Raw genomic sequence first — 26,644 nt, 5'->3', positions numbered from 1 at the left:
AATAAACTTTTATCTTCCTGCACAACGCTCGAGCGCTAATTATTTTTTTTTAAAAGCAATTAGTCTGGTATTGCCTTGTGCTCTGCGTCTTCCCTCTGACTGCAGATATCATCTCGCTGTGATTATTATTATTATCTGATGGGCCCCGCTGAACGCAATTTGGTGGATTTAATCCCCCCTCGAAATCTGATGAAGACTCGAAGGAAGGAAGGGAAGAAGATTGCTGCTGAGCAACAAAGGAAACGGGTTGTTACAATGTAACGTATATGTTTACAACATTCCAATTCAATCGGTGGTATACCCCCCGGATGCACAGCTGTAGTGTCGTCTCAGTGGATGCTGCGCAGTTTGCTGCACGGTTATGCTAGGTTCGCACCGGAAACTGGAAAGAAATTGGGATAAACTTTCTCCCGTGCTTGGTGTCGCCCCCTGCTGGCTAATTCAATCTGTATAATCTGCCAAGAGGAGAGGAGAATGGGCAGCAGCACATTTGCTAAGAAAAGTGATTGTCGGACCCATTTAATGGATCTGTGCCCTGCCTCTAAATGATCCCCAATGCTCCGGTCACATCCGGAGCTGCATTAAAAATTCTGCTCATTCCTACATGGAATTTTCAGCAGTTCGTGGACTGACAAATCTTGTGACGTTAGCTGAAATCCCACAATGGAATGCATTGTTTGGCAGTGCATTGTGGGAGTTGTCCGGTGTTAACCCTACATCTCCCACTGTGCATTGCAGCAGAGTATAATGGCAGTGAACCAGCGTCGGACTGAAGTCCCTTGGGCCCCCCCAGGGGAAATGATTTGGAGGGACCATCCTCTGTGTATATATAGGACTTTAAAGGGGTTGTCTCATCTCAGATGATGGGGTCATATCGCTAGGATATGCCCCCATTGTCTTATAGGTGCGGGTCCCACCGCTGGGAACGGAGCCCCGTAAGGGTGTGGCCGGAGGACCCCGGTCCGGCCACCACCAAGCGCTCTCCCTATAGAAGTGAAAGACAGCGCACCGCCGCTCCCATTTACTTCTAGATTGGCTATTTTCGGCAGCCCCATAGAAAATGAATAGAGGGCAGTGCGCTCTCCACCACTTTCGGGACCCGCACCTATCCTAACGATATGCCCGCATCGTCTGTGATGAGACAACCCCTTTAAGGGCCCTGCTTTATTAAGGTTCCCACCGGAGGAGCCTCTGGTGGACCAGCGAGGGCTAGAGGCCGTATTCTGAGTGCATCTGGAGACAGGATGTGACTGAAGATCTGTGTAGGACTTGCAAAAGTATTCAACCCCATGTGCAGACTATAGCTATGGGAGCTGCTCTTTAACTCTTTAGACACCACGGGGATCAGGCGGGGGTCTTCATGGCTAGTCGGTCTTGGAATGAGCGCAGTCTTGTCGCATTATTTGGGCCACCGCTCAATGACATGGGCCATGTATGAATCACCCACCGACGGTTTCTGTTTTTAGCACAAGTCGCCGCGGCGTTTGCGTGTTTCCACCGCGGTGTGAATCCTTCCTGACTTTTCTATGAATCGCTTCAGACAGACAATGATAACACACGGAGGCAACGCTCGTAATTCTGCCTGAAAAGCAGTCCGGGCCTATAACGGGCGTCCAGGAGACATAGTGATTCAAAGAGATCGCGCTACAACCGGCGTCAGCAACACACTGCCGACACATGCGTGCGGCCAAATACTAGGAGCCTGCAACCTGGCTGACTGCTTCCAAGACTAAAAGGATGGAGTACCTAGATGCAGCAGAGCTGAGAACGCTACTTAACTCATCCATAACCTTTAGGCTCCATTCACACATCTGTGAGTGTTTCGCGGATCCACGGATCTGCAAAACACGGACACCGGCAATGTGCATTACGCACATTGCCGGCACTAATAGAATATGCCTGTTCTTGTCCGCAATTGCGGACAAGAATAGGGCATGTTCTATTTTTTTCGGGAATGGAAATGAATAGGTCCGCAATTCCGTTCCGCAAAATGCGGATGTGTGAATGGAGCCTAAATCATAGATTTTTCCATAGAAGTTCATGTGGCACTAAGGAATGCACTGAATGACAAATTCAGCTCTGCTGCATCTGGAAACATTACACAATGGACAGTGACGTAACTAGAAATGACTGGACCCCACAGCAAATTTTTAAACGGGCCCCCCCCCCCCCCCCCCGCCTAAAAACTTCCTCGCAACCCCCTCCTCCCGTGCAACCCCCACTCCTGCGACTAGTCAAGATGGATCTCTCAGACGAGGCCCGGCAGCCGCTCCATCCATAATGTCATATTATAATACTGTGGAGGGGGCCCTGACAATAAAATCCTTTAGTCCTGTGTGGCCCCTTCTCAATTCAGGCCCCAAAGCAGCTGCTTCCCCTATAGCTGGGCCCCTGACAGTGGTCATCCATCCTGACCGGTGAACGATGAGATGTGAGCAGGAGCCAAACCCGTCTTATGTTTAAAGGGGTTGTGCCATGACAAAAACGTATCCTCTATCTGCTGATCATAACGCATTTCCCCATTTGAATGGAGTGGCGGTCAGTTCTATGGGGGATAGCCTAGTACAGGGATCAGCAACCTTTTGGCACTCCAAGTGTTGTGAAACTACGACTCCCAGCGTGCACACTTGCTTGCCCCATAGAAGTTAATGGAGCATGCTGGGAGCTGTAGTCTCACCACAGCTGGCATGCCGGAGGCTGCTGATCCCTGGCCTAGTACAAGCGCTTACCTATCTACGGAAGTCCCATAGATTTGAATTGAGGGGCAGGAACACAGAGCCTCCATTGATTGGTATTAGTGGGATCTCCGCCAATCAGACACTTATCCCCTATCCTGCCAGATGGTTCGATATCTTCAGTTCACCATAAAGGCTCATTTAGACGGCCGTTGGCTGTCCGCAAAAATACTGAATGCTATCCGTTTTTTCGCGGATCCGCAAAAAAATGGATCCGCAAAAAAGCAGATAGCATTCAGTATTTTTGCGGACCCATAGACTTCAATGGGGCCATGTCCTGTTTTTTTACGGACAAGTATAGGACATGTTTTATTTGCTTTGCGTAACCGTGGAATAGAAAAGGGCCCCATAGAAGTGAATAGGTCAGCATCTAATCCGCAATAAAACGGTTTTGCATTTTTACGGATAGCATACGGCCGTCTGAATGAGCCCTAACGGGAACTTCTTGTACAGAGCGGCTCCCCCCAACCAGGGCGTCCCCTCTGTGATCTCTATAGTCCCTAATGTATTCATCCTATCATAGAAAGTTCTGCAACTTTCAATGTACTTTGTGTTTCAATTGCTTGCCACTTTCAAGATCTCTGCTTGCTGTCAGCGAGTGGGAACTTTCTCCTTTACTGGAGTCCATGGAGATCTAGTCTTGCACTGCACATGGAGCAAGTGTATTTGCAATGTTAGGGCTCGTGCACACGAACGTGTGCTGCGCCCATTGCCGTATTGCGGATCCGCAATACACGGGCACCATTCCGCGTGCATTCTGTATCACGGAGGCGGACCCATTCACTTCACGGTGCGGAAATGGAATCCCGGAACCGAACACTACGGGTTTCTGTTCCGCACTTCCGTTTGCTCTATCTTTTTGCGGAACGGATGAAGTTGAATAGGTCTGGATTCATCCCGGCGGCTGTATGGAGGTTGCCCGTGCTTTGGGGACAGCAAATTGCGCAGAACGGCCCACCTACGGCCGTGTGAATGAGCCCTTGCAATGTATCCCTGCAGGTGAGAGCTGAATACACAGGAACATAATACAATAGTTCTAACCTGATACATTATAACAAATTGTATCCATGTACACTAATTCATTGATACACCCAGAATATGGCCCCCCCCCCCCCCAGGTATCACCTCCCGCTTTTTCCCTGCAGTGTCAGCGGGATGAGCGGCACCGCTATGACCCACTGCTACATTGTAGCCTCAGATCCCATAGCGTTCTCCTTCATATTGATTTAACAAGTGGCCGTCAAGTGCTTGTCATCTGGAGCATGCAGGGCTGACATCTAATGCAGCTGCAAGACATGCCTCCCTGGCACAATTATTAGGTGCCCATGACCAGAATTGTGCTGTCATGTATAGGAGCTCTACCTCCCCCCTATTATACACTGGAGTAATAGACAAGGGCGGGGGGGGGGGGGGGTCCTCACTGCCGTGATCAGCAATATGTTCTGCTGGAGAATGAAGGTGTTGAGCTCTGGTGGTGGCACCCACATTGGCATTCATGAAAGTGTGGGTATCTTACAGCAAAGAAAATGTGCACCAAACCTTGGGCCAAATTCCCAACCCTATAGAAGGGGTTCCTGTACAGATTCTAGGTACTAGCAGCAAATGGGGTAGGACCAACCACCTGCTCTCCATGGGCCCCATACGAGATGACGGGTCTGATTCTACAATGTGCAATGATGTCATCTTTCAATAAAGAATATAGGAATCCCGTATCGGGTGGCGTCATTGGTGATGGGCCGAGGTGTGGATTTTGCAATGGGCACTGTGCACTTTGTATGGTGAGTAGCAGAGGTTCATCCTGATGCCCATCCACAGGTCGCAGGCAACTGAGATCACAAAATCTATAACACGAGCAAGTGGACACTTACCTTGCATGCAGTGATGGCCTCACCAGCAGAAGGCATTGTATTGAGCTGAGTATATGCTCCAGAGCTGCATTCACAATTCTGCGATAAGACACACTCCTAACAGCTGAGCTCCTATAAAACATGGTGTCCATACACCCTGGCAATGGGTAATCTGGATCAGGTGTTAAAATTTAATGCGCCTGATTCCTCTCTCCCCTGACATCATCTGACGGAGGACAGTCGGGAGCCCCCCATATGCATTAGATTGTCAGCCGATCCTACTGTGTAATGTGTATGGGGGATTTTACTTTGAATACATCAGATGACTGTACAGTGCTTGGAGTGAATACAAATCAGCAGAGCAGGCTTTGTGCAGGCACTGAACAAGCAGGGGATGCTGAAAGAATTTATGTGACAGTGAATGACAGACACATGCGCCCTAAACCTGACAGATCTCTCATCACAATGATCCGGATGTTTTAAGCCATGCCCAATGATCCAAGGACCAATCGCAAAATGTCTCAGAAATCTCCACTATAGACTGCATTAGCCTAAGCCCCGCCCCTGAGGAACTTATTTTACAATCCATTCCTGTATAAAATAGGACAGATAATAGGTAGGCAAAGACTACACCTGACTGAAGAGTCTGGAGTAAAGACAAGTTCCTGAATTTAAAAAGGTTGTGGAATCTGGCAGAGAAAATGGGGGTCCCTCTCCTCCTCCTCCACTAGATCTGCAGGGGAGTGAATAAGGGGGTGGGGTTTGTCTTAAAAGGGCGTGGCTTAGCATGCCCTGCTGCAGGCTCAGGTTTTTCTTGCAGCAAGCTGCCTACCAGCCACTGGATAATGAGCTCTAAGGTTTGTGATAAGGTCGGAAGACAAAACGAATGGGATTTAGATATTTCCTTTTTTTAAAGGGTGTCCGCCCCCCCCCCCCCCCCAACCAGAATAATATCTCTTCTTGACTACATTCATAGGGACCAAATTGTCAGTGATAACAGACTGGATGGATACAAAATGATACAAATCAACACTTTATGGCCTCATGGACATGACCGCTGTTCGCGTCCGCCTCTGGGCTGCGGACCCGTTCACTTCAATAGGGTCGCAAAGCATGCGGACAGCACTCTGTATGCTGTCCGCATCTGTTGCTCCGTTCCGCGGCCCTGCAAAAAATAATAATAATGTAGAACATGTCCTATTCTTGTCTGTTTTGAGGACAAAAATAGGCATTTCTATTATGAGCGCCCCATTCCGTTCCGCAAATTGCATCCATGTTTTGCGGAACCAGAAAACAAAGCATGGTCGTGTGCATGTAGCCTAATATGATACTTAACCGCTTCCCTGCCATGTCCCCCCTCCCCATCCTATGTGCGCTATATTTCTATTCTATGCACCATGAGACACAATACCTCTCCATTGCATGTCACTGACACTTAGTGAGACCCCCCGGGTCACCCCTCAGGCATTTCCCTTTCCCTCAGAGCAGAGCTGAAATAGAACATTGTTGCTGCAGGTAAGAACTATTTCGGTTCCCTCTGCAGGATGGAGCTGGCAGCCGCTCGCTGGATGCTTCATTTGGATCCCCCCCACCCCCCAATTCTAAATTCTGTCAAATCCGAGCGCAAGGCATTCATCTGCCTGATAATGACAAAAGCAATCGCTGAACGTGCGGACTCGTAATTATTCTGATATCTGATTCACTGACAGCAGAAACTTCTAGAAATAAGACACTGGGAAATACAAGGGAGATATTGGGAGGGGGAATATACCGAAGCAGCATCAAAGCGGTATATACAGTATATATATATATATATATATTATATCATATTTCACGACACAGTGAATGTTATGTAAGAGCCATATGTGTTATATTGTCAGCTATCCTCTAAGATGCGGAGAGATAAGCGGCGGCGGCTTATTTCGGTGTATGCATTGAGATCAGACCTCATCTCATGCCATGCTGAGGGTCCTGGGGGGTCTCACATAGTATACTCCTGTTCCTGTGGTCATGGATGGTAAACGTATAAGGAAAAGTTCTTAAAAAAAAATAAAAAATTCTCAAGTGCTCAATTCATCTCCATATTATTTTTGTCTTGCTGTCAGTGAATGGAAAGATTCTTGCTTACATCCACAGGCTGACCAGCACTTACAGACCTAATCCTCCTCCTGCTTTCATCTCCTGTTTGCTACAATGTATCATCGCAGGTAAAATGTATCAGTTTGAAGCTCGCAGAAGACACAGTTGTAGCAATTCAATAAATAAACAGGACTGTCCCCATTCACTGACAGTAATCAAAGATCTTGAGAAGGGGGATAAATTAAAGCACCAAGTATATTAGAAAGTAGCAGAAAAGCCCTTTAAGGATCCTGCTCTTTTTGGTGAGGAATGGGGGGACACAATGGTATGAACCAGCACTAGGAGGCCATGGGGGCAGGAGAAGGAATTTGGAGTTGACACTTTGTACACTATTGTTGCTGCATCGATGCCATGTATTACACCGTATTCAGACCATTGGGACGGCCGCTCGCTTTCCTTTGTTCTCATTGCTCGCAGCGCAGAAGGATTTTCTTCTTACGGACTGGCAGATATCATCCTTCTCCTCCATTATCGAGCTGATGTGATTTCACTTCTGGCCATACTTAAAGCCTCCTTGTTCTTTCTCTGTTCTGCAGGTTTTGAAGAAGAGACCCCTATAGTAATATGATGTGAGCAACTGAACAAAGCCTCTAAATCCTTCACAACCATGAAGGAGAAACTGTGTAGATGTGCAGCCATTTTTATGAGCTGAATGGCGCAAATACATTACATTAGTTACCAGGACTGATCCTGAGTTACATCCTGTATTATACTCCAGAGCTGCACTCACTATTCTGCTGGTGGAGTCACTGTGTACATACATTACATTACTTATCCTGTACTGATCCAAAATTACATTCTGTATTATACTCCAGAGCTGCACTCACTATTCTGCTGGTGGGGTCACTGTGTACATACATTACATTACTTATCCTGTACTGATCCTGAATTATATCCTGTATTATACTCCAGAGCTGCACTCACTATTCTGCTGGTGGAGTCACTGTGTACATACATTACTGATCCTGAGTTACATCCTGTATTATACCCCAGAGCTGCACTCACTATTCTGCTGGTGCAGTCACTGTGTACATACATTACTTATCCTGTACTGATCCAAAATTACATCCTGTATTATACTCCAGAGCTGCACTCACTATTCTGCTGGTGGGGTCACTGTGTACATACATTACATTACTTATCCTGTACTGATCCTGAATTATATCCTGTATTATACTCCAGAGCTGCACTCACTATTCTGCCGGTGCAGTCACTGTGTACATTCATTACTGATCCTGAGTTACATCCTGTATTATACTCCAGAGCTGCACTCACTATTCTGCTGGTGCAGTCACTGTGTACATACATCACTTATCCTGTACTGATCCTGAGTTACATCCTGTATTATACCCCAGAGCTGCACTCACTATTCTGCTGGTGCAGTCACTGTGTACATACATTACTTATCCTGTACTGATCCTGAGTTACATCCTGTATTATACTCCAGAGCTGCACTCACTATTCTGCTGGTGGGGTCACTGTGTACATACATTACTTATCCTGTACTGATCCTGAATTATATCCTGTATTATACTCCAGAGCTGCACTCACTATTCTGCCGGTGCAGTCACTGTGTACATACATTACTGATCCTGAGTTACATCCTGTATTATACTCCAGAGCTGCACTCACTATTCTGCTGGTCGAGTCACATACATTATATTACTTATCCACCCAGGGACAGCACAGAGAGTGGTGATGTGGGTGAGTTACGTCACTGCTGCCATCTTGCACCTTATAGACGCAGTGCAGGAGGATTGTAGGTGTTTATACAGGCTACAGATGGGGGGTTCTGCTGTGCATCCTGGATGTTACATCATGTCTGGGGGCCCCCATCACACCACTAAGCTCCCCGCTTGTTGGCCCACTCTCATGCATCCCGGGTACTTCTGCTACTATTCCACAACTCGGAAGGACCCCCTACTCCCCTGGACCCTTGGCTGCACAGGTGGCACATCCACCCCTTTTGTCCTTTTTTCAGCCTACCACTTATGGCCAGCAGGGGCCCCCCTGATCTCTGGGGCCCCAATTATTCACTTGGTTTGCATGGTGATACAGCCCACCCCTGCTGGAGATAGGTGACCTTAATTAATGAGGGGGGTAGAGCTTTTTTCAATCATTGCAGTCCCAGCTTTAAATGACGCTGCCGCAGATGCAAGGGAAGGTGAGGAGGCCATCATGTCTTCCAATCCCCGACAGACTCTGCCCTGCTGACTTCACCAACCACAGGACAATCCCTTCCTTCCAGACAATCACTCCCAACAGACTGCACTAATGAATATGAATCCTTCCTGGTAGAGGCTTCTGGGGTCAGTCCTGACACAATCATTTGCAGACCTAGGAGGGGAATCCTCATCATTTATTCATCTTCCGGGGGAAGCTTTCCTGTCTAAAGAGATCTGTCAGCTCTGGGAAATCCATGGCCATCAGGTGAACGCGCTCCCCTCAAACTTCTCTTACGGCCTCCTGCACACAAACGTGTGCGCCCCGTGGTCATGCTGCGGCCCACAATATGTGGGTCACAATGCACAAACACCGTCCGTTGGGCAGCCGCAGCGGATCGCGGACCCATTCACTTTAATGGGTCTGCAATCCAGCCGTTCCGCAAAAAGATAGGACATGTTTTATCTTTTTGTGAAACGGATGTACGGGACGAAACCCTATGGAAGCACTCCGTAGTGCTCCCATAGGGTTCCGTTCCACACCATTTTGCATCTCCGGATTTGCAGACCCATTGAAGCGAATGGGTCCGTATCCGTGATCCGGAATGGCCACGGAACAGCGCCCGTGTATTGCAGATCCGCAAATGTGGTCCGCAATACGGCAACGGGGAGCAGGCCTAATTGAGCAGATGAGAACCTCATCCCGCTGGGAGGACTCCATACATTGGCTGGTCGGGGGCCACCATTAGAGATGTCTGGGCCCCATCCAGTCAACATTTTAGGGTCCATAGAATGTAGAGCTTGATCTGTCATTACATGACCCCACACAGCGCTGGACGATGACCCTAGGGTTACCCTGGGGGGCACCCATGCCCTCTGTGCAAAGTCTCATCTCCTCTCCCTGAGGTGTGCCCAGAGGCTTGGTGCCCACTCACTGGTATATGGTTGGCCGTTGCCCCCAGTTCCCATTTTCCAGCTGGTACTATGCTGATGTACCTACCTCTCTATCCCACAGATGGGAAGCTTCTTCTTCCTGCCTTATTCTCTGCCCCTACAGGAAGCGCTCAGATGTACCGCCAAACCCATAGGCCTTTCTACCCCGTAAGAGGGCAGCAGTAGTATAAATGGACCATCACGGTTTCAGGACCATGGTACAGATTGGTACAGAAGGTGAGCCACTTCCTTCATAACTGTGGTTAACGGAGACCTCGTATCAGTAACTCACCCAAGTAGTTCCACCACAATGCTGTCAGAAATAATACCGCACAGTGCACTCTAGAGTAATACTGCCGCAAGGTGCCTGAATAATACTGCATCACCATGCAGGGTCTGATCACAGGAGCACACAGTGCCGCCCATATAGTGCCATACACAATACAAAATAGTGCTCAAATAATACCGCAGGTTGCATGATTTAAAAAGGGACGGGTCTACAAAGAATATTTCCTACCTAACCCCAGGAGTGTATGGGACCCCCAGCAATGACTAGGATGGGGTCCAGAGTCATAACACAACCACGGTTCGGCTGGCCCCAAACCCAAGAGGAAAATGTGCAAAAATAAATAAATTTTGCGCAGTGTGTTATAAATAAACAGCATTTTCAGCTCTACCCGCTCAGAGTAACAGGGAGTTTGTGTAAATGTCTCGTCGTTAGATCTTTTTCTTGACTCACGTGGCAGACCGCCATACGTGCTCTGCCGCTGAACAAACTGCTTCAGTAGAAGCGAGTGCTGTGCTCCATCCCTAATCAGACTAATAAAGTTATAGGGGCCCCGATACAGAGCCAATTACCGAACCTTAACTGTTTATGTACTTTTTAGGGTATTGTCGAGGGAGCAATCAGACCGCTTGAGACGGCACATTTATCTAGAGACTGGGACCATGCCTGCTACTGGAGACCAAGCCGCCCTGGCTGCCCATAGGCACAGGGAGGCACCCCAGATGGAGCAGTAGTCCCCATGTTATTTGACATCTTCTCTAGTCCCATCCACAGCTGCATTCAGAATTCTGCTCACTTCCTGAATTTTCATAGGCTGTGTGATCGCACATGTCACTGCAGCTCCTGCTGGTTCAGTGTCTGGGTCAGGAGATGTAGTGTTCACCCCAGTAGCTGGAGGTAGAAAATACTATTTTTGTGAGCGCTCCTGTTACATTAGGCAGAATATAGTGCGGTTCTCATCTATAGCGCTGTATGGCACTCTTATCACGCACTCTGTGATGGTGATATTTAGAGATGAGCGAATTTCCGCTTACGAAATTCGTTCACACTTCGTTTGGTGGTAAAAGGTGAATTGCGTTATGGATTCCGTTACCACGGACCATAACGCAATTCTGTGACGGAATGCCTTTAGAGGCATTCCGCTATTCATTCCGTCATAATGGAAGTCTATGAGCTGCAAAACGGATCCGTCCCGTTTCGGTTATGCAGGAGAGGACTCCCCAGCATAACAGAAACAGGACGCATCCGTTTTGCTGTATTAAACCCTATGATGGTAGTGGCATAATGCTCGGCACTGTATGTGGTGGCACTATTTCTTGGGCATCATACTGTATGTAACGTGTGGCCCAGTCAGGTGCATAAAGAAACCCATTGCACAGAACTGATGTCAGGTGGGTACTGGGATACTAAAGTGGTCCTGGAAAAAAACTAAAAGTAGCTTCACGTTGTTGGTGGGCCCGAATTGACAGAAGGCAGGTCAATAAAAGTAGACAGGACCAACAGAAGTAGACGGGGCCAGCAATACGATAGTGCAGCACAAAATATCGCCCCAGCGGTACCAATGACCTCGGTGCAGCACAAAATACTGCCACCCTCGCCAGTGTTCAACTGTATCATTGTCCTGAGGACGGTAATACAGTTGAATTCAGGAGGGCACCTATGAGTAGCAGCCAGGTGCATTAGTATCTGATGATCCTAACATTTAATGCAGAGACCATCAGATCATTATGTACTCGGCCGGCGGCCATGAGAAGGGATTGGGCGGCCCCCTGGCCATTGGAAATTTCCCTGTAGGGTCTATGGCCAGCCCGCCCCTGACTGATGTTAATTAATAAAACCCACCAACATATATATACAGTCATGTGAAAAACTTAGGACACCCTTTGAAAGCATGTGGTTTTTTGTAACATTTTTAATAAAAGGTTATTTAATCTCCGTTTCAACAATACAGAGAGATTAAAGTAATCCAACTAAACAAAGAAAACTGAAGAAAAGTCTTTTCAAGATCTTCTGTAAATGTCATTCTACAAAAATGCCTATTCTAACTGAGGAAAAAGATAGGACACCCTCACATGTATTCCCTCTTAAATTGGCTCAGATCTCACACAGGTATATCACACCAGGTGCACATAATTAGTAGATCGTTACTCTGCATGTTGAATGAGGCTTGCCCTATTTAAACCTCAGACATTTAGTTTGGTGTGCTCCTGACTGTTGAAGTGAGAGTGAGCACCATGGTGAGAGCAAAAGAGCTGTCAGAGGACTTCAGAAAAAAGATTGTAGCAGCCTATGAGTCTGGGAAGGGATTTAAAAAGATCTCAAAAGATTTTGAAATCAGCCATTCCACTGTCCGGAAGATAGTCTACAAGTGGAGGGCTTTCAAAACAACTGCCAACATGCCCAGGACTGGTCGCCCCAGCAAGTTCACCCCAAGAGCAGACCGCAAGATGCTAAAAGAGGTCTCCAAAAACCCTAAAGTGTCATCTCGAGAACTACAGCAGGCTCTGGCTACTGTTGATGTAGAAGTACATGCCTCTACAATCAGAAAGAGACTGTACAAGTTTAACTTGCATGGGAGGTGTGCAAGGAGGAAACCTTTGCTTTCCAAGAGAAACATCGAGGCCAGACTGACATTTGCCAGAGATAAAGTTGACAAAGACCAGGACTTCTGGAATAATGTTCTTTGGACAGATGAGTCCAAAATTGAATTATTTGGACACAACAGCAGAGGACATGTTTGGCGTAAACCAAACACAGCATTCCAAGAAAAGAACCTCATACCAACTGTGAAGCATGGAGGTGGAAGTGTCATGGTTTGGGGCTGCTTTGCTGCAGCAGGACCTGGTCAGCTCACCATCATAGAATCCACGATGAATTCTACTGTGTATCAGAAGGTGCTTGAAGAACATGTGAGACCATCAGTTAGAAAATTAAAGCTGAAGCGGAACTGGACCATGCAACATGACAATGACCCAAAACATACTAGTAAATCAACCAAAGATTGGCTGAAAAAGAAGAAATGGAGAGTCCTGGAATGGCCAAGTCAAAGTCCAGATTTGAATCCCATTGAGATGCTGTGGGGTGACTTGAAAAGGGCTGTACGTGCAAGAAACCCCTCAAACATCTCACAGCTGTAAAAGTTCTGCATTGAGGAGTGGGGTAAAATTTCCTCAGACCGATGTCGAAGACTGGTAGATGGCTACAAGAACCGTCTCACTGCAGTTATTTCAGCCAAAGGAGGTAACACTCGCTATTAGGGGCAAGGGTGTCCTATCTTTTTCCTCAGTTAGAATAGGCATTTTTGTAGAATGACATTTACAGAAGATCTTGAAAAGACTTTTCTTCTGTTTTCTTTGTTTAGTTGGATTACTTTAATCTCTCTGTATTGTTGAAACGGAGATGAAATAACCTTTTATTAAAAATGTTACAAAAAACCACATGCTTTCAAAGGGTGTCCTAATTTTTTCACATGACTGTATACGTGAGCAAGACGAAATCTAATGCAGATTGGTCAATGGCAAATACGGGGTGCAATGTTCCAATAACGGGTCAGGCGGCACTATGCCGAATACATACCCGCGGCTCCGCTCTCTCTATATGACGATGTATCAATAATATTATTATTTTCACTCCAGTAACAAAACATTGATACAATGTAAATAAATTGTAAGTAAGGACAATGCGGTGACAAGACGGATCGGTGACTAATGTGTCACACAGCTGGAACGGAGTCGTAGAGATTGCGAGAAGCTTCTGTTAATCACCAGGATCTATGTGACGGGGAAATCCTCAGCGCTGAATAGAAAATGTTTCAGAGTAAATTAATATATTCCGTGAGCCGGGGGAAGACCGGGGCACAATTAGCGGCCGGGTGTATACCGTCAGCCGCAGGCTACATCCTGACGCTCATTTCCATCAGTCATCCCGGATCGGCTCGGCCCTTCCGGACTTCGGAGCTCTGGTTTTATGTCCATGAAGCTTCATGATTCAGCTTTCTAATAGACTTTATGCTTCAAGTTCTTGCTATTTTCAAGAGCTCTGCTTGCTGTGAGTAAATGAGGACATTCTAGTTGACATCATGAGGCTGAGAAACCCGCCCTGACCCCAAACTCCTCACAGCTGAGGGTTTGTTACCATTGTATCCAGTCCAGACAGACCTAAACACATCGGCAGCACAAATCTTCCTTCCTGGTAGTTACCGAGATTGGCGTGGATAAGGGTGGGCTCACATCACGTTTCTTTTTGCCATTCGGCTACATGCACACGGTCCGCAAAAGACGGATGCTGCCCACGTGCATTCTGCAATTTGAGGAACGGAATGGGCCATCCATAATAGAAATGCCTAATCGTGTCCGTAAAACGGGGGCATAGAACGGAGCAACGGATGTGGACAGCACACTGAGCGCTGTTCGCATCTTTTGCGGCCCCATTGAAGTGAATGGTGTCCGCATCCATCGTGTGAATGAGGCCTTCTTCTGATTTCTCAGAACGGGGGATGCACAGTCTCATTTTGCATCCATTTTTTTCAGTTCCGTCTGAGATCCATTATTTTAAATGGAAGAAAAAATCCTCCTGCCCCAAAACAGACAGAGGATTGCCTAGACTGGACACAACTGTAACAAACCTCCAGCTTTGAGAAGTATTAGGTCTGTAGAGGTTTTAAAGGGGTTGTATCATCTCATACATTGGGGTCATATCACTAGGCTATGGCCCCAATGTCAGATAGGTGCGGGCCCGTAAAGTGTAGGAGAGCGCATTGCGCATGCGCAGCTGCCCTCCATTCATTTCTATGGGACTGCTGAAAATAACAGAGCGCTGCCATGGCTATTTCCATCAACCACTGAATGGAGTGGTGGCCGCACTTGCGCAGTCTGCTTCCATTCATTTCAATGGGGCTGCCAAATGTTCTGCTTGGCTTTTTTTGGGCACTCATAGAAATGACTGGAGAGCAGGTGCGCATGCGCAACGCACCCTCCTTCACTTTACGGGATCCGTTCTAAAGACAGAGCGTGGGACCTGCACCTGTCAGACATTGGGGGAATATCCTATGTATGAGACGATACAACCCCTTTAAGCCTCTGAATGTTAACAGGAATGTTGCTAGTCACTGACAGCAAGCAGACATGGGTACACGCATGGTCAGTTGGACGTTCTTTTGATCGTCTTTTTGTCGCTGACAAGGTCTCGCAGAGTAAAGGTCAGCAACCTCCAGCTGTTGGGAGACTACAACTCCCAGAATTCTCCATTCTCTTCTATGGGATTTCGGAGACTGGCTGAGCAAGTCTGCCTGCTGGGAGTTGTAGTTTCACAAGGTTGCTGACCCCTGTCATAGAGCATCAAGAGTGGCGCTACCCAGCTTTCGGAGAAACAGATAGAACTCGGGGGGTGCTCGTTACTCAGTGTTAGATGAAATGTCTGTAATAATACAGTCAACAGCCGGGAGGGAAGCGGTTAATGTACCCTGCATCATTCCCGCTGTCTTTTCCCATCACGCTGTCACTTTAAATATTCAAACCCCCGTCAGATTTTTCAGTCAATTCCATCAATCCAGCAGGACCCGCGAGACACCGGATCGATCCCCCCGCTCTTACCATTAGCGTCTCACTAAGTAAATCCCTGCGAGGCGTGCCGAGGCACGCAGGAGACCTCAGGCTGGTGCTGCGGAGCCAGATGGGTCAGCTTTCCCAGACTCCTGAACTGCACACAGGCACAATCGTCGTCGTCTTAAAGGAGAAGAAGTGTCACCTTTTATTAAAGCACATTCGTTCAATGTATGTACCATTTAGGGCGCCTTCACACGCTGTGGAGTTTGTTGCAGAATTTTCCACGACTGAAAAATCGGTTCCATTCATTTCAATGGGGCGGCAAGCACCTGGATTCAGGTGAATAGAATGGATTTTCACTTGCAGAAAATTCAGCATCGTGTGCAAGCACCTCTCCTCAGCCTTTGGACAACTACAACTCTGAGCTTGCGATGACAGGGCAGGCTGGGGGTTGTAGTTTCACAGGCTGGAAACCTGCAGGTTGGAGATCATGGCTACTTTAATTCAGCTAGCGGTAACTCCCTCCCATAGACTAATGCAACAACAGCGCCACCTACTGGGAGAGCGATGCAGAACAGAATTGGCAATTGCAAAAAAATATTACTCTAACCTAAAAAACAAAAACATACCTTTAACCCCTTTAAAGTCGAGGCCTATTTTAGCCCCCAGGATGTGCCGATTTTTATTTCCTTTGTCCACTTTGCCCAAATTATAAAAATACAAACTTCAAAAATCCTAATCATGATAAAAATCTTTTTGAGAGGAGGAATAACAAAACAAAAAAAAAAAAAAACCACACGAGTTCTGGCATTTTTTATGAGGGTAGGGGTGCTTGGAAAGGGGCTATCCAACCTCTAATGCCCCCCAAAACGTCCGGGCCCCTCGCACAGGTTATACTTACCTGGCACCCGCGTTGCTTCTGATGCGACATGGGTGTCGGGAAGCAAGGTAAGTATAACCTGTGCGAGGGGCCCGGCCATTTTGGGGGGTATTTATAGAGGTTGGATAACCCTTTTACTATAGGACTAGGACATGCCGTTTAGTGGGGGCCCATCTGCTGTGGACCCTGCGAAGGGCTAAAACAGGGATCGGCAACCTCCAGCTGTTGTGAAACTACAATTCCCAATATGCACACTTGCCTATCTGTTCTCAGAACTCCCCTAGAAGCGAATGAAGCATGCTGAGAGTTGTAGTTTTCACAAAAGCTGGAGTGCTGAAGGTTGCCGATCCCTGCGTTAGATCACGCGGCAAGTCGCCCTTGTGGGTTCTGTTCGGCTCATGGACCCTACAGACCATCACTGTCCTTGACCAATGCGGCCATACGACACGCCAAGCAGTACACCGGTGTCATTCCCCTTTAAGAACAGATTGCTCTGGGAGCTTTGTAACTGACAACCGTCTTCTTCGGGGTTGTCGTTATCTCGGCGGAGGATCGCTATCTCCTGGTGGCAGTCAGGGCGTGTAGGACGAGCAGCAATGTGCAGGGCAGGGGACACGATAAAGTATTTCCTGTGAGAATCGGGAGGGAAGGGGGGAGAAGAGACAAAATCCAGGATTCCTCATGGTCAGTAAATTTACTAACAGTAAGTCCTGGAGGCGTCCTCTTCTGTCAAGCTGTTAACAATTCTGCTTCTAGGAAAGCTGGGTGAGGACGTTTTTATTGGTTTAATGGCGCCCATTTGATCTGTCACCCAGCATCAGACAGAACGAAGGGCTCATACACACAAACCGTGTGCCGAGCGGGCCCACAACATACGGGCCCTGGCCGTTTGTGCACCGCATCACGGATGCAGACCCATTCACCCATTCCGTGCAAAACGGAGGCTCAGAACCCCATGGAAGCTCTACAGAGTCCTTCTGTGGGGTTTCTCACCGGGCCTATGTTTTTGCAGTGCGGACGGATCACGGAACCATTCAAGTTGAAGGGGTTTGGCTCTGTCTGCGACAACCGCACGGATGTTGTCCTGTGGGCTGGGGACCGCAAATCGCGGTCCCCAATGCACGGACCGTCCGTGTGCATGAGGCCTAAGACTTTGTGTTATTACTGAGAAAACCCGAGTAGAATTAGGCCCAATGTGGACGCCCGATCCTTTTTAATGAAACAGTTCAGCGCATACACTGAGCTATAGACAAGTACGGCCGGATGATTACACATCAGGAGGCGACACAAGGTTAACGGCGATCACTCTGCAGCGCCAAAAATGACATTATTTTGATACAAGAGGGGGCGCAATTGCACATCTTCAGAAGCCATTACCAGCGACCTTTACAGTTTTCACCCAGCATCCCATAAGAACAGTATATAAAATATGAAGCATCTTTGATAGAATACCCCCGTACTCTCACCCCTACTGCTCAAGCCGTGTCAGTTTTCACTGTAGTTCTGGTGTTCCATCCATGCCCAAAGATGCTCAGGATGACTGTCTCTACAGGTGCCCCCTCTGGTCATGCAGAACTGCAAGGAATTGTTGTAGAGCAGGGATGCTCTCCCTGCGGGCCCTCCAGCTGTTGCAAAACTACAACTCCCAGCCTGCCCCAATAGCTGTAGGCTGTCCAGACATGCCGAGGGTTGTAGTTTTGCAACAGCTGCAGGCTGGGCATCCCTGTTGTAGAGGAATAGTTCCTTAAAACGGTGGTAATAACTTTGTATCCGACCCGTACTGCTCCAGGCTGCGAGCTCCACCGATTTCTGCAGGGGACATTTAGGGACGGCCCTGCCGCAGCTTTCCTCCTGTGCAGGATTACAAGAACACAGGTGCTTTCATCCCAATACAGCGCCGCCCCGTACATGGGTCGCCTCTGGTATTGCAGCTCCCTTGAAGTGAACGGGACTGAGCTGTAATAGCACGCGGGGACAGGCATTTGTAAAAACTTGTCTGATCGACGCTGAGATCACAAGAATGGGGGCCCACGCGTGCTTCCCCCCATTTAAATTGAGCGTCCGTCTCACACACACTTCTGGGCACTTGTACTCACCTATTTCACATACAGTTGAATGGAGGGGTGGAAGCATATGCATGACCACTGATCCAGTCAAATGGGCCCCAGTTCTCACCTGGGGCTGGACCCCTGCTGATCAGTTACCCTCTATCTTGCGTCCCAGCCGACACCTCCAAATGAGGACACAGCTCCTGCACCCACTCCACCATATTACAGTGGCTTGCGGACTCAGCCTATTTCCCACAACCTACTTCATACAATCCACCTGGTGCCAGCTGTAGTTACTTTCGCACCCCGGCTCATATCTCATTAGTGACATTACGCATAAATATTCAGCGCGGACCCCCCACAGGTATTCTGGTATTGCCTCAAGTAAATAGGTTGAGCTGCAATACCATCTACAACCAGCAAACCGGTGTGGCGCTGTTTCTGGAAGAAAGCATTTTTTTGTTTGTTTTTACATCCGGACAACCATGAATGAAATCTCGCTTCTCTTAAGCTCAACACTGTCGGCCATATTGGCTTGGGAGTTGCTCTTACTGTCACCTAGTCACTTGGACGCTCTCCCTGGCAGTCAATCCTCCCTTAACCATGCAGTGACGGGCTTGATGGAATCGTTTCCTGGAGCTGGCAATGATGGGAGGTGTAGTTGCACAGTGAAGTAGCCAACTTCTCCTCCGGAGGTCGCTACAGACGCTGCAGCCATTTTACTATAGAATTAGACTTTATTTCTGCTCTAGTGTGATCAGTGTCGGACACGCGTACAATCCTTCTCCGTGCGGCTATAGGAAGAACCCACCCAGTAGGAAGGAGACATTTGCTTCCTGCAGGATCGACAGGACAGTTCGTAAGGCTTCTCCGGTGCGGAGGGGGCGTCATCGCCTCGGGTGGGGGGGGTCGATAGAAACAGTTCACAGCGCAGGCGGAGCCGCCGGCGCCGGTTACTTCTTCTCTTGGCTCGGCTCTGCATCTAGAAGGGCGGATCGGATGCCCATCTTCTTCAGCTCCTCCACCAGGTCTCCGTTTTGGTGCATCTGAAGGAGGATGTCGCAGCCCCCCACAAACTCCCCGTTCAGGAACACCTGCGGGATGGTGGGCCAGTTCGAGTAATTCTTCACCCCTGCGAGACAAAAGAAGAAGAAGAGGTAATCAGATGACAAGGATTTTGGGTGCAGTCCCCTTTAAGGATCTTTTGTGTTGTTACATTGCAACATATGAATTGATACATTGTGATGGGAGGATACATGGACAGGAGACAATGGAGGACCTTGACTGTTGACCCCCATCTTCGCCCTGGCAACCACAGCAAAAAAAAAATATCTGAGGTATCTTAAAGGAGTATTCCTGTTACATTAAATGCTCCCCTATCCACAGTGCTAGGACCCCCACCGATCACAGGAACTAGGGCCACATACCCCTTGAAGTGTACGCATGCTTGCGGGCACTCCATTAATGCCTATGGGAATTCTGGGGATGCTTGTAGCGGGCATGCTTGACCGCCATTCCTAAGCGAGGGGGGGGACCCCATTCTCACTGATCAGTCAGTTATCCTGTAGATAAGGGATAGGTTTAAAGGGAGTCTGCCACCTCCACACGGCCATATACAGTGCTTACATTGTCCTATAGCACAATTATACATGAATGTTATGGTACCTTTGTCTTTGGCTACATGCACACGACCGTATGTGTTTTGCGGTCCGCAAAAGAAACAACAAAAAAAAAAAAAAAAAAAAAAAGGATGACGTTCCGTATGGCATCCGTTTTTTTTGCGGATCCATTGTAATAATGCCTATCCTTGTCCGCAAACTAGAAAAAAATTGGACATGCACAATTTTTTTTGCGGAGCAACGGAACGGACATACTGATGCGGACAGCACAGTCGCGGGATCTCGGCTGGACCATAGGATGACGCAAGGGAATAGGAGGGCGGGCATATGCAGAGGGCTGGGGCGGGGGAACAATGAAAAAAGGCAGGGCACCAACACAGTGAACGCTGCCCCTGGGCACTTGCGAGTGCTCATTTGCAAATCAATCAAAGTTCGTTTTTCCAGCTTCTGCAAGTCTAAAGAAATAGACAAAGGTACCATTACCTTCATGTATAGGTGTGCTATAGGATAATGTAAGCACTGTATATGGCCATATGGAGGAAACAGACTCCCTTTAAATCTCTGGCCAACCACTGTCTATATGGGCATCCTCTGCCCAGGACCAGAATGTGTCTCTCATTCATGTGAATGGTCACCTATGTAATACTACATTTACCCTGCAAACGTCTGGCCACACCTCCGCCGGCAGGATCGGGGGACGATCAGCTGACTGCACAAGGTACCGCATTCTCAAAAGATTAATTTTTTTTATGACGGCCCCTTTAAGAGCAGCCCGCCAGTGTGCATGTAAAAGCGTGACAGTCTGATAATACGGCAAATCCCCATTAACCCCGCGTCTGCTAATCCAGAAACATGGCCGCCATCTAGTCTACAGATAGGCCAACTCATGCTGGATTGCAGGGACTAGAATCCTATAACTGGTAACAGCCTCCGAAATTAACAGGGACCATCCCTTCATCCGACAGTCCAGAAACAGAGGACACCTGCCTTTTGGCCTCTTGGCACTGCCCGACGATACAGGGACGAAGTTTCAGCTGTGTCAGTGATAAAAGTGCACAGTCACCGTGATAGTCGTGTGCAGATGTGGAGAGATTGGCAGGCTGGTCGCACCGCACAATGTCACACACACGGCTCTGCTGCATCAATACCGGACACTGCAGTACGTGCTGACACAGATCAGCCCTGAATCGCTCCCTGTTATCAGCCATATAAAGCTGGCGAGAGGCCGACTGTAGGACTGGTGAATACAAACTACTGCTCCCTGTTATCAGCCATTTCAGGACGGGGACAGGTGAATATGCCGTATTTTTCAGACTACAAGATGCCCCCCCCTAAAGTTGGGGTAGAATGGCAGTGCGTCGTATAAAGCGAATACTAATGGGCGCTTCCATTATGGATGGTCATTAGCATGCAAGAGGAGTATGTGGGGGAGCGGTGCGCAAGCACTGCGCTCCCTGATCATCTTCCTGCGTACAGTGTCAGCAGGCAGTACACCTAGGCGCGCTCTATGACCTTGCATTGGACGACATCAGTGCCGGGCCCAAAAGAAGATCAGAGAGTGCAGTGCCTTCTATTAGATTAGGAACAGGAGGAGCAGCCCCCCCCCCCCCCCATTATGTCCCATACGTCCAGCAGCACTATTATAATCCCCAGAGGCATTTCCACCCGTTGACACTCGTGACTTTCATGCGAGTTGGATTTCTGGGCACCTGACGCAGCGTCATAATAACCGCAAGTGCCTAGGAGCGAATAACGAGGGCACATACCTGCAGGCCGGACGCCGGAATAATAATAATCATCCAGGGTTGTCAGGATTTTAAAAAGCCAAAAGCTGTAGATGGCGCAATATAATAATCGTTATGCAATTCCTTCTGCCGCGGTGACGTCACACACATCGCGAGCTCTGTAGCCAATCGCTGGTAAGGTTTGCATGTACGGCAGGGGACCACCAAGGACAGTGATCGGCTGCAACAGTTGGGTGAACGGTGGATGCGATGTCATAATACAGATATGAAAATATCCGTATACCGCCCTACTGGCAAGCAGCAACACGCACGGACCGTGCATCCTGCCAGATAATACCGCACCACGAGGCATCCGGGTCACACGGTAGAAACTAGAATGGAGTGGGTGAAGGGGGTGCGACGCCACGTGGCAAGAGACACAGTGTGTATATAATATATACAGCAGTGTACTGATTTATGCGGTATACACATAACAGTACACTGCGGTATATACTATATATATGTACATAAACATCTATTATACTGTATAATACACGCAGTGTGCACAGATATATTGTGTTAGGGGTTAGTATCGGGTGTAAGGTGTTTGTATTGGGGGTTAATATTTCTGTTGGGGGTTATTACTGCTAGGGGTTAGACTAGAGGATAGTATAAACAGTTAGGAGTTAAAAGTTAGGGTTAATGTTACTGTTAGAGGTTAGTATAAGAGGTTAATATTGGGAGTTAGTATTGGGGGTTTACATTACTTCTCGGGGTTAGTATTGGGGGTTTACATTACTTCTCGGGGTTAGTATTGGGGGTTTACATTACTTCTCGGGGTTAGTATTGGGGGTTTACATTACTTCTCGGGGTTAGTATTGGGGGTTTACATTACTTCTCGGGGTTAGTATTGGGGGTTTACATTACTTCTCGGGGTTAGTATTGGGGGTTTACATTACTTCTCGGGGTTAGTATTGGGGGTTTACATTACTTCTCGGGGTTAGTATTGGGGGTTTACATATTACTTCTCGGGGTTAGTATTGGGGGTTTACATATTACTTCTCGGGGTTAGTATTGGGGGTTTACATATTACTTCTCGGGGTTAGTATTGGGGGTTTACATATTACTTCTCGGGGTTAGTATTGGGGGTTTACATATTACTTCTCGGGGTTAGTATTGGGGGTTTACATTACTTCTCGGGGTTAGTATTGGGGGTTTACATTACTTCTCGGGGTTAGTATTGGGGGTTTACATTACTTCTCGGGGTTAGTATTGGGGGTTTACATTACTTCTCGGGGTTAGTATTGGGGGTTTACATTACTTCTCGGGGTTAGTATTGGGGGTTTACATTACTTCTCGGGGTTAGTATTGGGGGTTTACATTACTTCTCGGGGTTAGTATTGGGGGTTTACATTACTTCTCGGGTTAGTATTGGGGGTTTACATTACTTCTCGGGGTTAGTATTGGGGGTTACATTACTTCTCGGGGTTAGTATTGGGGGTTTACATATACTTCTCGGGGTTAGTATTGGGGGTTACATATTACTTCTCGGGGTTAGTATTGGGGGTTTACATATTACTTCTCGGGGTTAGTATTGGGGTTTACATTACTTCTCGGGGTTAGTATTGGGGGTTTACATTACTTCTCGGGGTTAGTATTGGGGGTTTACATTACTTCTCGGGGTTAGTATTGGGGGTTTACATTACTTCTCGGGGTTAGTATTGGGGGTTTACATTACTTCTCGGGGTTAGTATTGGGGGTTTACATTACTTCTCGGGGTTAGTATTGGGGGTTTACATTACTTCTCGGGGTTAGTGTTGGGGGTTTACATTACTTCTCGGGGTTAGTATTGGGGGTTTACATTACTTCTCGGGGTTAGTATTGGGGGTTTACATTACTTCTCGGGGTTAGTATTGGGGGTTTACATATTACTTCTCGGGTTAGTATTGGGGGTTTACATATTACTTCTCGGGGTTAGTATTGGGGGTTTACATATTACTTCTCGGGGTTAGTATTGGGGGTTTACATATTACTTCTCGGGGTTAGTATTGGGGGTTTACATTACTTCTCGGGGTTAGTATTGGGGGTTTACATTACTTCTCGGGGTTAGTATTGGGGGTTTACATTACTTCTCGGGGTTAGTATTGGGGGTTTACATTACTTCTCGGGGTTAGTATTGGGGGTTTACATTACTTCTCGGGGTTAGTATTGGGGGTTTACATTACTTCTCGGGGTTAGTATGGGGGTTTACATTACTTCTCGGGGTTAGTATTGGGGGTTTACATTACTTCTCGGGGTTAGTATTGGGGGTTTACATATTACTTCTCGGGGTTAGTATTGGGGGTTTACATTACTTCTCGGGGTTAGTATTGGGGGTTTACATATTACTTCTCGGGGTTAGTATTGGGGGTTTACATTACTTCTCGGGGTTAGTATTGGGGGTTTACATTACTGTTGGGGGTCAGTATTGGGGGTTACAGCACATGAGGAGTACTGGCGGGGGTCTCCTTTCTCCCACTCCAGGGTCACCCCTGGTCACTGGACATGTTGCCACCATGTTCTTGGAGCCTTAAAGGGGCCACAATCCTTCATAAGGACTTGTCTAGCGCCCTGTGGAAGTCTCCTCACCATAACATTTTAGTACTTATGGCCCCAATACCAACCCCCTTGACTACACCTGGTCAGGGGGTCCCCACCTGATATTCCTGTCACCCCTTATCTTTTCAGACCCCAGTGTGTATTCGAGGAGGGTCTCCTATGGGGAGACCCCTCTATAGTATACAGCATATAGACACCAGTATATAGGGTCAGCACAGAGACTGGGGGGGGGGGGGGTCTACATCCCATGAAAAACTACAACCCACAGCTTATCCTGCAGAGAGCATGATGGGAGGTGTAGTCCTCCAGACCCCCCAGGTGACCGCCAGCACTGACCATGCCTGAGGTCCTGGTCCTCCAACACGTTATAGGCCGCGTACTCGTCCACCCCGTGCATCCGCAGGATCTGCACCACCGCGTTACTGAAGCCGCACAGGGGCTGCGCCGGCGTCCCCTTTATAAACACCACCACTTTGTCCTTCTTCACCAGCGCGTCCAGCTGCTCCCGGGAACTGCTGCTCTGGCTGAGCAAACGGCGGACAACCGGGCTCCGGAGAGCGGCGGACACACGGGACACGCACCAGCTCATGACTGACAGGCGCTGCCGTCACTCAAACGCGACGACCTTACTGAGAACGTTCTTGGCCCTGAGGAGCATCCGTATTCCGTAATATCAATACCCCGCCCACCACGCGGCTCTCATTAGCTGAAAGTCTTAACTGGGCGGGAAAAAGAATGTTGCGTAGCTATTGGTGAAAGCTGTTTGTCAGTTATCCCAGAAGACCAATGAGCGGCGTCAACGTCATCCATAGGGCGGGGTTAACGTAACGTTGTCTAGTGCTTTTTTCCTCGAACGTTTAGTAAGGAGGAAGGCGCCTGGGCGGCCATGTTGGTGACGGATAGTGGTGAGTATGGCTGAGGTTGTGGCTGCCATCTTGGTAGAGGGTAGTTATCTAAGCTCGATACTTTGTACGGCTGATGGGATACTATTGTAACAAACCCTCAGCTGTGAGAAGCCTTAGGCCTGTATTTGCAGTCTCCTCTCTGGCCCCCGGTTGCAGGTACTTGGGGTCTTCGGAGCTGCATAGAATATCCATGTGAGGAAGCCGAGACCTCCCTGCCTGAGTACCAGCAGCTGGATGTGCTATGTTCCTCATACACCACTTTGTTCTGTTGCCACGGAGATAATGGCGTTCCCCGTGTTATTATCTATCCGCCAACAGATAGAGCAACGCAGCGAGATATTGTTTACGGACTGAAGTCGTCTGCTAAATACTGGACCTGCTATATCGCCAGCACGGACTGCGATCGCCATGTGGACGGCGCCGCTGACTCTGTCTTCTATTACAGGGATCCCGGGAGCGTCGTCAGGACAAGCCGGAGGAGAAACCGCAGGCTCGGGAACAAGTCCTCGTCGGAAGCCATCCCCTTAAAGGGGTATTCTGGTGGTGACAAGGATGTGAGGTAACTATTAGATCTCAGCAGGAGGACCCCCCGTACCCTGAAAATGAAAAGAGCCGCCGGTTGGGCTTAGGCACTGCTGCTCTATTCATCTCTATGGGATTTATGGAAATGGCGGTTCGCTGCATCTGGATCTCCCTTCAGAGATTAAGTGGCATTGCCCTACCGGCTGCTCTGTTCATTTTGGGGCCCTCGTTATTGGGGGGGGGGGGGGGGTTCCAGCGGTATGACCCCCACCGATCTAATAGATATCCTCTGTCCTGTGGATAAGATATAAATAGTTACGACTGGAATACCCTATTAAAGGGGTTGTCTCATCTCGGACGATGGGGGGCATAGTGCTAGAATATGCCCCTATTGTCATATAGGTGCGGGTCCCAGCAATGTTGAGAGCGGAGCCCCACAAAGTGGTGGCTGGAGGGCTGGGAGCACACCGCGCATGATAGGCGATCGCTCCCATTCACTTCTATTGGTCCGGTGGAAATGGCCGAGCCAGCGCCTGCCCTACAGAAAATTAATGGAGGACAGCTGCGCTCTCCACCACTTTTTGGGCTCCATTCTTGATATAGATGCGGGTCCAAGCACCTATCAGGCAGTGGGGGCATATCCTAGTGATATACCCCCCATTATCTAAGATGAGACAACCCCTTTAAGGACCAAGCCAATTTT

At 48.2% G+C, this 26,644-nt stretch overlaps 1 protein-coding gene and 1 non-coding gene across 2 annotated transcripts; one reads left to right on the top strand and one right to left on the bottom strand.

The window, feature by feature from the left end:
• Window positions 1-19,290: 19,290 nt before the first annotated feature.
• Window positions 19,291-25,165, bottom strand: GLRX5 (glutaredoxin 5). Its single transcript, XM_044272539.1, has 2 exons — window positions 24,851-25,165; window positions 19,291-19,705 (listed from the first exon to the last, which is right to left on the bottom strand). The coding sequence occupies exons 1-2, from the start codon at window positions 25,101-25,103 to the stop codon at window positions 19,527-19,529; spliced, it is 432 nt and encodes a 143-aa protein (XP_044128474.1). The 5' UTR covers window positions 25,104-25,165; the 3' UTR covers window positions 19,291-19,526.
• A 376-nt stretch (window positions 25,166-25,541) lies between these two features.
• On the top strand, window positions 25,542-25,806 carry LOC122922257. The gene has a single exon (XR_006387114.1).
• The last annotated feature ends 838 nt before the right edge of the window (window positions 25,807-26,644 follow it).

This window comes from Bufo gargarizans, chromosome 11, assembly GCF_014858855.1.
Source record: "Bufo gargarizans isolate SCDJY-AF-19 chromosome 11, ASM1485885v1, whole genome shotgun sequence".
Classification (NCBI taxonomy): domain Eukaryota; kingdom Metazoa; phylum Chordata; class Amphibia; order Anura; family Bufonidae; genus Bufo; species Bufo gargarizans.
This window is presented reverse-complemented; position numbering and strand designations above follow the sequence as displayed.